The sequence below is a fragment of the Micromys minutus genome, assembly GCF_963924665.1.
Source record: "Micromys minutus genome assembly, chromosome: X".
NCBI lineage: Eukaryota > Metazoa > Chordata > Mammalia > Rodentia > Muridae > Micromys > Micromys minutus.
Window position 1 is genome coordinate 69,015,410 of NC_137970.1, and position 15,830 is coordinate 69,031,239.

The 15,830-nt window shown below is 33.9% G+C and overlaps 1 protein-coding gene across 1 annotated transcript in view; it reads left to right on the forward strand.

Annotated features, from left to right (window-relative positions):
* The window catches only part of DIAPH2 (diaphanous related formin 2), a gene marked incomplete at its 5' end in the record, with an annotated part of 690,195 nt that overhangs the window by 44,109 nt on the left and 630,256 nt on the right, over positions 1 to 15,830 (forward strand). The window contains 2 exons of the mRNA XM_080910844.1: positions 7,452 to 7,484; positions 10,063 to 10,239. Coding sequence (XP_080766970.1) covers positions 7,452 to 7,484; positions 10,063 to 10,239 — 210 coding nt within the window. The remainder of the gene's footprint in view (positions 1 to 7,451; positions 7,485 to 10,062; positions 10,240 to 15,830) is intronic.

Here is a 15,830-nt window from a genome sequence, read left to right on the forward strand (position 1 = left end):
CTCTATGAGCCGCAGTTCCGGGTGGAAGATGGGCCAGGCTCTGCTCTGCATCCTGAAGTCGCCTCTGGGTGGAAACAGAAGTTCTAATTTTCTGTTCCCAGTTGCTGGATTGGGCAAGGCAGGGCAGGGCAAGGCAGGGTGTGCACTTTCCGTGTGCACTCCGCAGAGATCTCTCTGCTCCCCTGCAGCCTAGGTCTCCCACTCACCAGTTGCTCAGCCTCTACCTTGACTTGCTTTTATGTGGTTAGATTACACATGCCATAAAGGAAAATCATGTTTTCTAACTTTCAGTTACCATAAACTGCTGGCTGTTTAATAATGGGTACTCACTTAATGCTTGCTTAATTCATGCACTCATCCTTTGTTTAACATAGATGACAGAATTTTATTTATTAAACATTGATCTCCATTTGGTTAACTCATCGACCCAAATGGATCTAATCCACTAACTACTTCACTGAAATATTGAAATATCTGTATTTATGTAAGGCTAGCTTTTCTATTTCTATTGTTTATTTTAATTCATAGGCCAAGAAGGAAAACAAATTATGCACTGTTCATTTTTATATCCCAGTTGGAAATGTGCTGTCTATACCTGTAGAAGCTCTTACTACAAAAACTTGATTATTCCTGTGATTGCTTTGCTTAATTCAGATATAATCTGGCTTTTACTAATTTATTCTTAGGAACTTTTGTTGAATTCCAAAGTGGTGAACGAACATTTTCCAAACAATTCCTGAGGTGTGTCATGCCTATTAAACAGAAGAGACTGTTGGATTTTCATACCTTAGTTGCCTTTTCTGACATTCATATTTATGGTAGTACAGTTCTTTTTGTATTGAGCTCATAGTTGTTAGGATAGAGTTAGAAAACTAATTTAATATAGTAACTGTCTTTTGCTTCAGAAAGAAAACAGAAGTCCTGGACTTTGATGTTATATTTGATCTCTTATATATGAATATTTTATTCTTTTTATGTCGAAAGAACAGCTTGAGAAGATCCCAGAAAGAATGTTTTATTTATTTATTTTTTTGTCAGAACAATGGCAGAAAGAATTTAGACTTGTAATAGCAAAAACTCTAGTGGCTTAAAGTTTGATGCTTCAACTTGACAATATTTCTGAGATGGTGTGGTTACTGTCAACAAAATTATAAACTTATTTTCTTACTTAAGTGAAGAAATGGACAGTTACAGGTGTTAACCAGAAAAGTAAGGCAGATAATTGGAGCTTAATGTCAGTATCATCATCTTATCTTTTAGGGTATTGGCCTTTGAAAGCAGGACCATTTCAAAGTTGCAGTATTTAGCATGTTGCAAGTTCACCTAGCATCTATTCATAAATACTAATTGTGATGGAGGACAATCTTGCCTAAAATGATGTTTTCCTGTTGGAAAATGACTCATGTTAGAAAAGAGATGAAAGAATGACCAAGGATAATTTTAAATACAGGTAGTAAACATTTCCATGATGTTGAAAGCTAAAATTTTTCTGTCATCCTAAAAGCAAATCTCTACATTGAATTAGCTTCTAAAAATCAGATTATAGATAATTTTCTTGGTGAAATAAATAGTACAGAGAGCTACTAAACTCATAATACCTCTATGAAGGATTTCAAGGACTGCTTAGAACGTTGATTTTTTTTTTATTACTAGGTATTCAAATAACCCGGAATTGTTTTGATTGGTTTCACTAGCTTTGGAAGTTCATTTAAGTATTAGTTCTTAAATGTTGAAAAGCAGAACCACTTCCTTGTAAGACTGCCCCCAATCTGACTAGGTATTAAGCAGATGTGCCATGTAGAGGAATTCAGCCTGGCCTGATGGCTGTGGACTCCCTTGTTCTCTTTCCTCAAGGTATTTTTAACTTGAAAGGTAGAGGTGGGGAGGAGGTTTTATTAGGGTACTGTTTCTTCAGAACTCAGGAAATATCCTCTCTTCCTCATTTTTTTTTTTTTTTTTTTTTTGGTGGTTGGTTGGTCAATCTAATTAACTAGTATTTATATAGTAGGTGTAAATATTTATTATATTGAAATGAATGTATCTTTCTGTGTCTCATTGCCCTGGTACTTTGGAGAGCAAGATACTTAAAGCTGGAGGAATATTTGATCATGCATTTTTTTTAGTAATGGCCAACTTACTGATCTTCTTTAAAAGAGAAGAGCATTGCTAAATACAGTGAATGAGTTTTTTTGAGTTGACAACGAGACTTCTGAATTATATCTAATTTAGTTGTCCAATTTCTGTGGTACTAAACTAATTGCACAATGCTTATAAAGCACTGTATTTTCATGTAACATTAGCCATGAGAGAGTTGACTCTTTACATCTTGTTGCTTTTGTTAATTTCTGCCTGATTGAGAAAATTAAAACTTAATTTTCTTGCCATAATGACCTTTTGCATTGTAATCAGAACTTCAGCATTAGAGTTTATAGTAACTCAGCCATTTCTCTTATTCTTAAGGGGTTGAGACTCTAGAGCAATACTTTTATAATTATATTATGCTATAAAATACTACACTGCTATATTTAATATAGATGTTCATAAATGAAGTTTAATAAACACTGATTGCTTGAGTAATGCATAGTTTGATTGCTTCTTCAGAGTTGTGCTTAATGAAAATATATGGTCACTATACTTATTGATGTAATATGCCCCTATTGTAATGACCATTATCATTAGATTTGCATAATAAAAACTTACCAAAATGACTTTAATTAGTGCTTTTAATTCAAGGCTGTGATTCCAATTTTGGGGGTTATTTTTGTCTTATCCCTTTTAATGTTTTTTCCAAGTCCATGTATAGCTCTATAGTTTGTATGGAGGAGTAAGATCCATGTTTGCTTCTTTGTGGTTTGAGGAAATATATCTACATCTATATAAATAAAATTTATAAATGATTTGAGTACTTTTTTGTGAAGAACATATGGAAAGGAAATGATATCTTATCTATTGATTTAAAAATAATGTTTTTCTGTGCTGAGGGTCTAATTCATGGCCTTGTGTCCATGTTTAGTGAATGTTCTACCATTGTGCTATAATGCAGTCCTGAAAGTCATCTTTAACACAGCCATTTTCAAATGTGTTTTAAAAATCAGGTCATATGAACACGTCTGACTTGCTCTTGCCCTAAAGCAGTTCTTTATATTTTTTGGAACTTCTTCCCATTTGGTTTCTTTTTGTTACTATGTATATTCAGTTTTGACTGAGGTTCAGTCCCATGGCAGAAAGCATTTGTTTTCTATTGATGATCACTTAGTTGGAACTTATACTACAATATTAATACATTTGTAGTATACTGTGGATAAAAAAATCACACTTTCTGAAACTCAGTAACTTTGTACGTACAAAAGTTTTAACTTTTCAATGTAACATAGTTATCTTGTTTTTCTCTCAGAACAATTTTAAAGAAAGGTTTTAGATGTAGTTGACATGTTTATGAAATGTGGTATTTTTGAAATTAGAATTTTAAATATATTTAAAAAATTTGTTTACATGTGTATGTATGTGTCTACATGAGTATCTGAAACATTTTGTACAGGCCTCTTCAGGGCTAGAAAGCGTATTGGATTTTCTACAGTTCCAGGTGGTTAGAGCCACCTGACTGATGTGGGTGCTGGGTGCTACACTTGGGTCTTCTACAAGAACAGTATGTGCTCTTACCCACTGAGCAATCTCTCTTGCTCCTGAAAGCAAATATGTTTGTGAGAGAAATGTATTTGAAAAATAGCTGTATTATAGTAAATGTTCACATTTATATAGAATGTATGTTCTATGGTAGAATGCCATTTATAAATCAAAAAAATCAAGAGTGGAATTTTTTATGGCTCTCTATCATAAGTAATTGGGATAATTTTTTATGTGAATATAATTTGCTTTGTGCCCTGGGGGTGCTCTATCATTCTAGAAAATAACTGTTAGAGAAAAAAATTGAGAGTAAAGTAGAGCACAATCATTATCCAGTTTTATTTTCAAACTGAGCTCCACATTTGATTTGCCAATAGTCAAATTTTAAATTTAAGAGATGTTCTAGAAATAGAAATAAATCTACTAAAATGAACATCCCAGGTCAGGGGATCTTCAAAAGTACTAACAGGACATCATATGACATACACTAAGTAATGTTTTGCTTCATGTAGTACAAAGATTAGGAAGAAAGCAGTGGAAGGTAGCCTGAGGCCAAGTCATATAGAGCCTGAATACCTTTGGGTTATTAGTCCTTTCAGGATCAAGACACATTAAATATTTATGAAAGGGAGTATGAGAGTCATTCATATATATTATTAAACTTTAGTGTACCAAGCATTGTTTTAGACTTCAGAAGCCTACAATCATTCAGAAAAGAGTATCTATCCCTATACAGTTCATATTATATATACTAGGTTGAAAAAGATAGTAAATGGTTGGGCCTGTAGCTGAATGCAAGAGTGGTTGCTTAACATGTGCTGAGCCTTCGGTTACATCCACAGCACTATAAAAAAAAAAAGGTAACAGACAATGAATAACATTAGCTAGTGTATAGATTGTTGTTATATTAAATATTATCTGAAGAAAGAAGAACAAGGGAATGTGTGGATTAGGCTTATGTTATTACTAGAATAGTGTTACCAGAGCAAGATTCACTGACAATAAAATATTGCTAGGAGGATGAAGGGGCAAGTTGTACCAACACTAGAAATGAACAATGCAGGTAGGGGGAAGAGAGAATTCATGTGCGTGATTGCTTTTCTTGGGAGCACTGAGGTGGTTAGAATGAATAGAGCGAGTTGAATGAAGGGGAAGCAGTAAAAGATGAGGTCAGGGATCTTCTAGTCATTGTAATGACTTTGGGTTGCATTGGAAGGGAAAATAGAGTCATTGCAGGTTTGAGCTGGGTAGTGACATGACTTTGGTTTTCACAGTATAAAGTTGTCTGCCCTTTTCAAAATTCACTGTAAGAGAACAAAAGGAGAATAAGAGATACAAGGTAGGAGGTTACAAATGAAATCTAGGTAAGAAAGGATGGTGGCTTAAATAAGAGGTTTGCTGTGTGTGATCTTGCCTGTGTGCAGGTGTGTGTGTGTGTGTGTGTGTGTGTGTGTGTGTGTGTGTGTTGTTACTGACCAGTCAGTTGCTAGGCTATTGGAAATGAAGAGTGACTTAATGTATAATTCTTCAGCATAGACAATGGATTGCAGAGGTACCATTAGCATAAATAGTATACTCTTATTTGTAAAATGAGCTGTTTTGCTTAGATTTCACACAACTCTAGTTGTCCATATTATGTGGCCTATTGTTAATTCAAAATAGAGATATGTAAGAAGATTCCAGACTCTTCCTGTAAAATCAAGGGAAAAGATAGCTAGCTTTTCTATTTTCATGTACTTGCTTTCACTGATTGTCCATATGTGTTCAATTGAGATACAGTGTTGAAACATTTCTGGCATATCTGTACTATAACATAGGAATTTAACTAAAGCAAATATTTTTTTCTTCTAATTTATATTCTTGATTTGAAAATATAGATGTTTCTAATCAGAACTGTATGAACCCAAAGGAATAGAAGCAAAGGAAAGTAGAAGTTGCTTAAAGAGTTATGTAATCTATCTAAAAACACAGATAGATAGGCTTGTGTTGGATATTAGCAGGGTCATTTCAGGTATGTAATTGTACTTTACAAGAAACCACATCTATCATTGTGTATGCTATAATTCACCAGAAAACACAATAGAAAAGAGTTGGAGGAGAAAGTTCTGTGGTGAATTGATTTTTTATGTTTTTGTTATTGGATATTCTCTGTATTTACATTCAAAGATTGCTTTAGCTTTGGTTTAAATAACCCTCTTTTAAACTTTTGTGCTTTTGTGTGATATATATATTTGTGTGTGTGTGTGTGTGTGTGTGTGTGTGTGTGTGTGTGTCTGTGTGTGTCTGTGTGTGTGTGTGTGTGAGTGTGTGTGTTTGTGTTTTTCTGTGTGTGTGGTGTATTTACTTGCATGCCAGAGCATGTTTGTGGGTGAGTGGAGGTCAGAGGACAACTTTGGGTGTTTCTTGGTACTTACCTCCTTATTTTGTTTGAGCCAGGGCCTCTTTGTTGTTCCTTTTTGCATAGACAGTTAACCCACTAGCTCTCTTAGGTTCTCTTGTCACAGCCTCTCATAATGTTGGAGTAATGGGATTATAGATGCACAGTATCGCACCTGGATTAAGGTGGGTTGTAGAATTTCAAACTCAGGTTTTCATGTTTATTCAGTGAGCACTTTCCCTACTAAGCCACCTTCTAAGCTCCTCTTTTTCCCCCCCAAGGCAATAAAGATTTATTGGGTTTTATGATGACTTACTACCAGAGAAGTTTAGATTCCTGAGGGAATTGAAGCATTCAACATACAAAAAGATCTATATATGCACTAGTGCATTTGCCGAAGTTCTTCTAGGTTTGGATGGTTTTTAATAGCACAGAGTAGATAGTAGTAATTGAAGGCAATTTCCTGAGATTGTGAGACCAAGCAGTTTTGACTTACTGAAAACTTACAATGTAATCCTGTGTGGTGAAAAAGAAGTGTATTTTACTTAGTAACAATTTGTGCCAATACCTATAACTATGTGAGATACACTTTATTTGGTTTCTAAAAAAAAAAAAACAAGAATGTGAAACAAGTCAGAAGGGTTATTCAATTTGTAACAATTGTGGAGTGGTTCTTTTAAAAAGATATGTCTTAAAGGACATTTTTAGCATCCTGTCATGTAGGAGGATTCTGAGCCAAAATGGGCCAGAGATGGGACTGCATATGTGATGGTATCTTTGCAAGAGGATATTTTCTGTGTGTCATCCTAGTTTGCTTGAATGTACTCTGTGATGTTTACACAATGATGCCATTTCTTATGCAGTTCTAGAAACATAACACCATCATGAAGAAATGTGAGCCTGTACTTATACAGTGAAATTTTGAGTTTATATTGATTGCATGCTCTTGTAAGATTTTGAATTATCTTCTGATCCTGAAGTTCATTTATTGAAGTTTAGTTTTGTTACATTTTAATATTTTACACATTTAGTAATGTATGCTATACGTTGAAGTAGCTACTGTGTTTTTGTTAATTTCATGATCTTTAAGACATTATTTATTATAAAAGCTTTTCAAAGACTGTGAGGGAACAGCACTTTACTTACTACTTAGTAGTATTTAAACACTGTTGTGGTACTATCTGGCATAGTTGTCAAAGTTGGAACTTAGTGTTCATATTTAAAATCAAATAGGTAACCCCCCAACCAAACCTTCATTTGTAATTTCTACCATATTTTAAAATTTTAATGGATGTATTATTTGTATGTTGAATTTTATTTTTTGACGATTTACATTTGATCAAAGATGAAAATCATTGAATTCCTTTAATTATTGTGGCCTTGTTTGATTTATGCATTTCTCTTATCTGACTAGTGTTTTCTTTTGTTTGTTTCCTTTTGGTTTTAATAGAACATTCAAATAAAAACTTTGGCAGATGATGTGGTAAGGTGGTGTGAGCAGCATGTTATTGCATTGCTTATGCATGATGCCTTTTTATTTAAAAAGTGGACATTAAAGCATTGATATATGCAACACATAAAGTAACCACATGTTTAGAAAATAATACAGAATAGGATCATTGCCAATAGAGCAATTTTCCCTTTGATATGTTAACAAAGGCAATTGTGGCCAGCAGAGTGGTGCATACCTGTAACTGTAACCCTCCAGAGACTGGAGAAGGAGGATTGCATGGAGTTGGAGGTCAGCATAGTGTATTTAGGGAGTTCTAGTTTATCCAGCTATGCAGTGCACTACCCACCTCAATAAAAGGAAACAACTGCCCCAAACTTACCCAAATAGTTGGGTCAGCTATGTTTTTATTGATCATTGTAATATATAACAAAATTACTTTAAAATTTGGTGCATACACTGGAAAACCATGGCTGTTTTATCTATTGATAGCTAAATATATTGAAAGCATATTAAATTCTGATATTATAAGATTTTGTTTACAAATGAATTATGTACTGTTGAATCTTAAAAGCTTATATATTTTTGAACTCAGACTACCATAGTAATTCTTATTAAAATTTACAAGCTATGATTTAAATACTTAAACTTTCCTGAATGATATTTTGAAAGTTTCAGTTTTTTTTTATATAAACTTGCCTATCTACAAAAAATGTAAATTCATATTAATGTTCTAAGGAAATGAAGGTATGTAATTTAACTTCATTTTCTTACCAGAATATAGCTGAAATGAAAAGCCATTTTTTGCATTAAAATGCAGGGTGTAAAAAGCTCAAGATTGTATGTTACTAATGCTGATAGTATGAATGCTTTTACTATATAAATACTTTTAAGTGTGAAGTAAATGGAGCAGAGATATGTTAATTTAATAGGCGAATGCATATTTAAATGCTTTCATGTCCACCATATCTTTAAGTAATATTTCACTCAGTTTATTTGGGATTACTAAAATTGTTTTTTCTGGAGTTGTGTGAAGGGATCACTTATCTAAACCAACTTAACTTTGCTCAAAGAGTTAACACAGCATTTAATAATACAGTTCAAACAATTTTAAAGAGATAATTGTAATGTGACCGCCAAGATCAGAACCAGGGACTCGTGTATTTAAGTGAGTCACCTGTTCTTTGAATTGAGGGAGTTGGTTTGCATGGCATTTTATTTTTCTTCCCAGCTCTAAAATATTGTGGTTTCTATAATCTCTCTGTTAGCAACCATGTACTCAAATAATTTTTGTAATCCTAAGTAAGCTGCTTAAAACTGCATATTTTAAAAAGCATCTATTATTTCAACCAATAAAATAAAGACTATGTTATCTTAGGGGGGTCAACAAAATTTTACATCAACTGTAATAATGTCTGGAATGCTTACATATTAAGGTTATTTGAAAGGATAGTGGTAACATGTCGGTGTACATTCCCTGTCTTCATAGCTAACATATCTCTTTGCTTATTGTGACCTCATGATATTGCACGTGCTTCCTAACAGACACTTGAATAAAACTGAGTTGTCCTCAGTTTTATAAATATTACTAATGTTTGATATCAAATACTTGGTGGTTTTTAATTCAGATGACCTGTTAACAAGCAGCTAACATCCTTGACTCACTTGATATGAAAGAGCAAGCTAATTGTTAGAGATTGTACATGTTATCAATAGTTTAAAGAAAATGCCCATAAAGTAGTGAGTTCGTTGAATAATACCTTAAGCAGAAAGATAATATGTGTTTATATCTTCAACAAATTGAATGAGTGCTTTAGCTTTGTTTTACTTCCTACTGGTGCCAATTACTGAGGAAAGAAAAAGACAAGGAATATGATAATTATGGTAATTAATAGAATCAACACCCACCAGTGTATTTGTCACAGTGACGTACAGTTTAAGAAGAGGAAACAGTGAGAGAGGACGTAACTTCCTTCCCTGACTGATTCTATTTTTTTTTATTGGATATTCTCTGTATTTATAATTCAGGTGTTATCCCCTTTCCACCAGTCCCATCCCCCCTCCCTGACTGATTGTAAGTTAGTGGTTTTTCAGTTTGGATTTAAGCTCACTTTGTCTGTCTTCAGACTGCATGGTATTTAGTTTAGTCAACTGCTAAAATGAGATTTATTCATATATATTTGTGACAGTTTGTGAAGTGGGCAGAAGAAAAAACATCACCCTAAGTTTCCCTTTGAGTTTTCTATCATTAGAGCCACTTCCATTCATCCTTTCATAGCACTGAAGTTGGCACCAAAGCCTCATTCTTCCCAAAACATCCACCACAAGATTTTGATCCAAAGTGTCTCTTCACTTACTTCCTTTGCAAAAGAAGAAATGACAAGTGACTAAGTTTTCTTACCCTCAAAGACTTCTGAAGCCCAAGAGCTACTTCAAGGTTGCAAAATAGTTCAATCTCTAACTGGTGCTTGCTGCTTACAATAACATTTTGTCAAGAGATAATAATAATATACATTATACTAAATGCCATTTTGATGTTTTCATTCTTCTTGTTCATGGCTCCTGATCCTTTTCTTAGGGCTTTCTTTTTTTTTTCTTTCTCTGTTTTTAGCGTGACCGAATTACAAGTTTCAGAAAATCTGCCATCAAAAGAGAGAAACCTCTTATTCAACATCCTACTGATTCTCAAGTTGCAATGGGTGAAGTTCCATCAGCTCAGATATTACATGATGACCGATCTGTGATTTTGTCTGAAAAGGAAGTTCTGGACCTATTTGAGAAAATGATGGTGAGTTCGACCTTTAACTTCTTTGTCATTTTAAACAACAGGTGTCCAGAATAATGCTGCATTTTAAATAGGAATGTTTGTAGGGTGTGTTTATATCATGTAAACAACAGACTTAAATCTCATTTAGAGAATAATAGTATTTCCAAGAATATTTGGGTTTTTTGTTTGTTTGCTTGTTAGAATGCCTGTCCTAATCATAGAGCCTAAAATTAGGGACAGATTTATTTCTCTTTGTTCTCTAGTATTTTGTAGTTTGTAGCATAACATATCAATTTTTCAATTAACTAATTTTCATTGTTGCTGGTCCCAAGCAAAGTAAGTCTAAGTCTACAAGTCTGTTGAGTATATGAAATACAGTTGGGAAGGTACAGTTTAAAACAAACAACAAAATGGCAATTGGAACCAAGGAATTAAACCCTAACCTTAGTCCTTAGCAACAGTCATACAGTTTACATTTTGTAGTGTGTTTATGTTTCTTTTTGTGCACTCTAAATTATTTCTAAAATAATAAGTATAATATTTGGATTATTCAAAGTTTATTTTTTTTAATCTGGAAAAGGGATAAAGGAAACTTTTGGTAATATCACATTGGTTGGCTTGACTAGATGTCTGTTAAAGATCTCAAAGTTTGATTTGTTAATTTAACAATCTAATCTTATGTATCAACATACATTTTATATAAAGAATTAAAAAACGTTTGTAGCACCCCTTCCTTTGTCAAACATGCCCGATTCCATCTTGCATTATTAATATTCTCAATCAGTTTCCTCCCCCACTGTCCTGTCTTAATTGCCAATAATGATGACAATAAGAACAAAACCTGAAATGGTTCTTGAGATTATTCTGTTAATAACATTTCTGACCTTCTCAATTTTCTTCTCACTCACCAGTTATGTTTATATCTTTAAGTTGCTGATCAGCTTGGCTAGTACTTCTTGCAGCATTGACAGAGTCTTTTAGGTTCAGTGCCCTTGCCATACCCATAATCTTTTAAATTCATCACTATGGTGCCATGTTGTACTCCATATGTTTTCTCATGTAAATCTTAGTTGTAGTCTGATCATATTGTTTCAGTTTCTGTATCTTTGTCCTTACTCATCTACTAGCTGCTTTTATTCCCTGCTTAAACAATCCTTCCAGTAGTTATTTCTCATGGCTGTAAGATTGCTTTCTAACTACTAACTACTCTACTACCCATTTTATAGCCTTTGCCAGCTGGCTATGGTGTGTGTATGTGTGTGTGTGTGTGTGTGTGTGTGTGTGTGTGCACACGTGCGCACGCATGTGCGCGTGCATGCATATCTATATCTATCCATCTATTTTTATTCTCTTCTCAAATAATACATACAAAATGCAGCTTTCTCTCTCTCCATTCCTACCAGTCCCTTCCCCACCACTCCTTTCCCTCAGATCCATTGCTCCTCCATTTCCCTTCAGATAAGAGCCTGTTCATATCCAGTATATTCCTAATAATTCTGAGACAGATTTCTTTTCCAAAGTAACACGCAGGTCTTGATGTCTTTAGACTGGTAGTTCTTAACCTCTCTAATGCTGCAACCTTCTAATGCAGTTCCTCACGTTGTGGTGACCCCCAACAATAAAATTATTTCATTGCTACTTCATAACTAATTTTATATTGTTATAAATCATAATGTAAATATCTCATATGCAAGATATCTGATATGCAACCCCCCAAAGAGTTATAACTCACAGGTTAAGACAGAGATGGGGAGGGGGCAATAACCAGAATGTAATGTGAATAAATATATGATTGGAAAAACATGAACCTCTGCTTTACTTAATTTAAGTGTCTCTACTGTTCTTACACCTAAGCGTTTTGGTGACTATTTCATCTCTTTGCTGCAGAGATGTTAGAACTCTTCCCTAGAACTCTTTCCCAATGAATTTGTTGCTTAATACTGAGTAAAATGAAAGGATCAGAAGGGAACATTTATGGGTCTCCACCACCACATGTGTCTTGCTTTTAGATTCTTCACTAATTGGATGTTTTTGCTTCTTGCTAACATGGATGGTATTTTGTTTTTCATGTTTAGATTCTTTTATTCGTATACACAAGTAGTTTTCACTCCTTTTTACGTCCTCAGACTCTGCCCCCCATTTTTTCACTATAAAGCAATTGTGCTGCCCGATGTCAAGATGATTTTTTCAGATATGGTTACAAGCAAGTCCTATAGAGTCAATACATCAACAGAGGTTCTTTCCAGGAGACTCTACATCGTAACAAATTGATAATTAAAAATTAGCTATAACAGGGGCTGGTGTAGTTGGAAGAATAGGGAAATAACCAGATTATTATAATATTTGCTTAGTTATGGAGCATAAGTTGTAGAGATCTATTGTATAAAGTAGTAACTATAATTAATGATGTATTGACAATATGAAGGTTTAATAAAAAAGTACTTTCTGTACAACATTATCTTAAACAGTACATACTAATGACCTAGACCTAGTCACTAAACAGTGTATTCATTTTTAAGAGCATTATGTTGTATTTGCTAAGTACATATCTTTATAGTATGTCTTATTTTTCTTTATCAGATAAATCCTGACAATTGTTCAGTTGCCAACATTTCTTATCGGTTTATTGCCTTGTTATACTGTCTTAATGACTGTTAACAGCAAAACTATAACATATGCATGATTATCACTTATAAGTGAACATATATTAATTTGAAATAGTAGTACAACCACGACAAGAATAGCCTTTATGATAATCATTAGGAATTAGGTAAGGAGTCTGAGATAGAGCATTTCTTATCTTATCTGTAGTTACTCTTATAGAACCTCACCAAAGGCCAACAGTCTTATAACTGAAAGCTGGTAGTAACATCATTATTGTTGATTGGGAAAAGGGACTGAATTTTCAGATATGAAATTTCTTTGTATTGTCACTATTGTGAGTATCCTCATTACAAATATTGTAAAAAATCATTGTGCTATTTGATGGCTGCTAAGATGATCTTTTTAGAGTCTCTTGATGTTAACTCTATTCTGCTGTTTCTGTTAACCAGTATTTGCAGTGTTCAGAACTATCATATAACTGTGTAATCTGTGTAGACTAATGGTATGTTTGGATTTTAGGGTGATATACCCCAAGTGTAAAATGTTTTTATACCATTGTATCAAATAGCATCATTCACACACTTTCATTGCCTTAGATGCTTAACAGCAAATACATTACTTCATAATTTCTAATACAATGGATTATTTAACATTTTTGAGAAATATGTTTTCATGAAACTTACAGTGAAAAACAACAATGGATAGGTCTGTTCAAATTTATTCTATCTCATTCTGATAGTTGATGCTCTTCCTGCTCGAGGATTAAAAGTACCAACAGTATTTCTTACTATAATAGCCAGTAGAATATTAAGTTTAAAATTACAACAGAAAAAAGACTTTTTAAAAACATTAGCTATTACAAAAGAAAAAAAAACTTTTTATAAGCATTAGCTATTTTATTATAATCATTCACTAATTAACCCCATGATATAACACTTGATTTATTTTTAAATGAATGGAAGCTCTTACGTGGGAAGGAAGTTAATAAAAAGAAGTAGGTGGTACGATAGTACATGCGTTTAGTAGGAGGAGGCCAAGGTAGGTAGATCTTTGTGAGTATGAGAGCAGCCTGGGCTATATAGGAAGTTAAAGGCCAGCCAGCAGGGCTACATCCTGTATAAAAACAGTGGCTCACCTTTACTTTAGATTATGAGTGTTTTCTTGACTCTTACATCTACTCTGTGCATCAATAAATCCCTTTTCATATTATAAACATTCGGATATTTGACATACCAAACATAGACTTTCTAAATATTAGTACCAGTGTTATTGCTGACAGATTTAAAGGTCTCACATATGAAATTCTTAGGTGATTCTTTCACAGAACACATATTCTTACAAAACATTATATTTAAATTATGTAGATATGCTTTGCATCTTTGGCATAATTTAATGATGCCATATTTATATGTAATAAGTGTTTAATTATTGATTTTGTATTCCACCTGTTAGAATTCTCACAGGCCATCCTAAAGCTCTTAATCTTGTTCTATACCATTTTTCTTCATTAATTTACAAAGAAGAGTGGCCTCTGGCCACAAGGTGCTCTACTGTCACCTAAGCATATTGTATTCCCTTGACTGCTATTAAGGGATTTTTTTCTCACTCAGCACCAGGTTTTTAGAAGTTGGTTAGCTTGGCTGAGAATCTTTGAGTGCTTTCAGCATAAGTAAGTTTAATTAAGTTAAGTTACCATGAAATATTTTATTCGTAAACTAGGCTTTCACATCTATAAAAAGCCAAGGAGTGTTGTCAGAAATAATTAGCTTCTAAGAAATTGTTTAGGCAGTCAAATTCTTACTAGTTACATTTAAATTTTCTACATCCTCAATCCATATTTTAGACCCTGCTCAATGCCAGGATCTTTTGTAGCTAATACATTGTTATTTTTCCACTAAGAAACATCTGGGAAACGTGAAAAAAGCAGCAACATATACTCAGTAAATACATAAAAAATAATCTGGATTTGGATCCATTAACATTTTCCCATTATTTTTATCATAAAAGTTTTACACAGCAACAGGAAGGAAGACAGACCTTGAAGGAGGAAAAAAAAAATTAAAGAACTAGGTTTGCAAATTCACTTCCCTGGGATACACGTTCGTTCACAACCTGCTGTTTCTATTCTAAGTCTGCATGTAGAGATGCCTTGAAAATACCACTTTTGTTTTAAGGGGTTTTGTTCATTTTTATTGTGAGTACATTTTAGCCATTATTAATTGGTCTGTGTTATGTGCTAGATAGTATGCTATGGGCTGCAGGCTTAGCAATAAATGCAGCGCCTCCCCTTAAAGAGAACAGTGTTTAGTCAGGGAGACAGGTAAAGGTAAAAGAGCTTCTGTAGTTCTAATATTGCTGTGGATCAGTGGCTTTAGAGGGGATATAAATCCCGGAGCCGGAGTCACTCATGGTAGCTCAGGAAACATGCAGATGAAGATGTAAATAAAATGTGAAAAGCCAGTGTTCACTTCTGAATTATTGGTCTTCCTTTTTTTGTTGTTGTTGCTGTTTGTTGTTTGTTGTTTTGTTTTTCTGGCAGTCCATTTTCATAATTTGTAATTCAGCAAAGTCCAAGGGCACCTATATCCTAGGCACTATTTTAAATTAGGGAGAGAGGGGGGAGGGGGATGGAGGAAAAGAAAGGAGAAAGGGAGGAAGGGAGGGGCAAATACATAAAAGAAAAGCCCAAACATCAAGAAGTTATGTTGTGATAGGGTGACATAAGGTGGTATTGTGAAAAGAACAAATAACAGAAAGAAGTTTTCAGTCATGCTTTGACAGCTCTCTCCAGAATGCTAGATACTTTGTTGTTGCATAAGACATAGACATATCAAGGGTACTAGTCCCCACAGAAGGACTGCAGTTTTTATGGCCTGCAAGCTAACAATACTTGCTTTATGTTTTATATTTTATTTATTGTTATTATTGATGTGTAGCTGTGTGTTTGTGTTTGTATGCATGCAGATAGAATGCATGCATGCAGCAGTGCATATGTGGAGGTCAGGTGA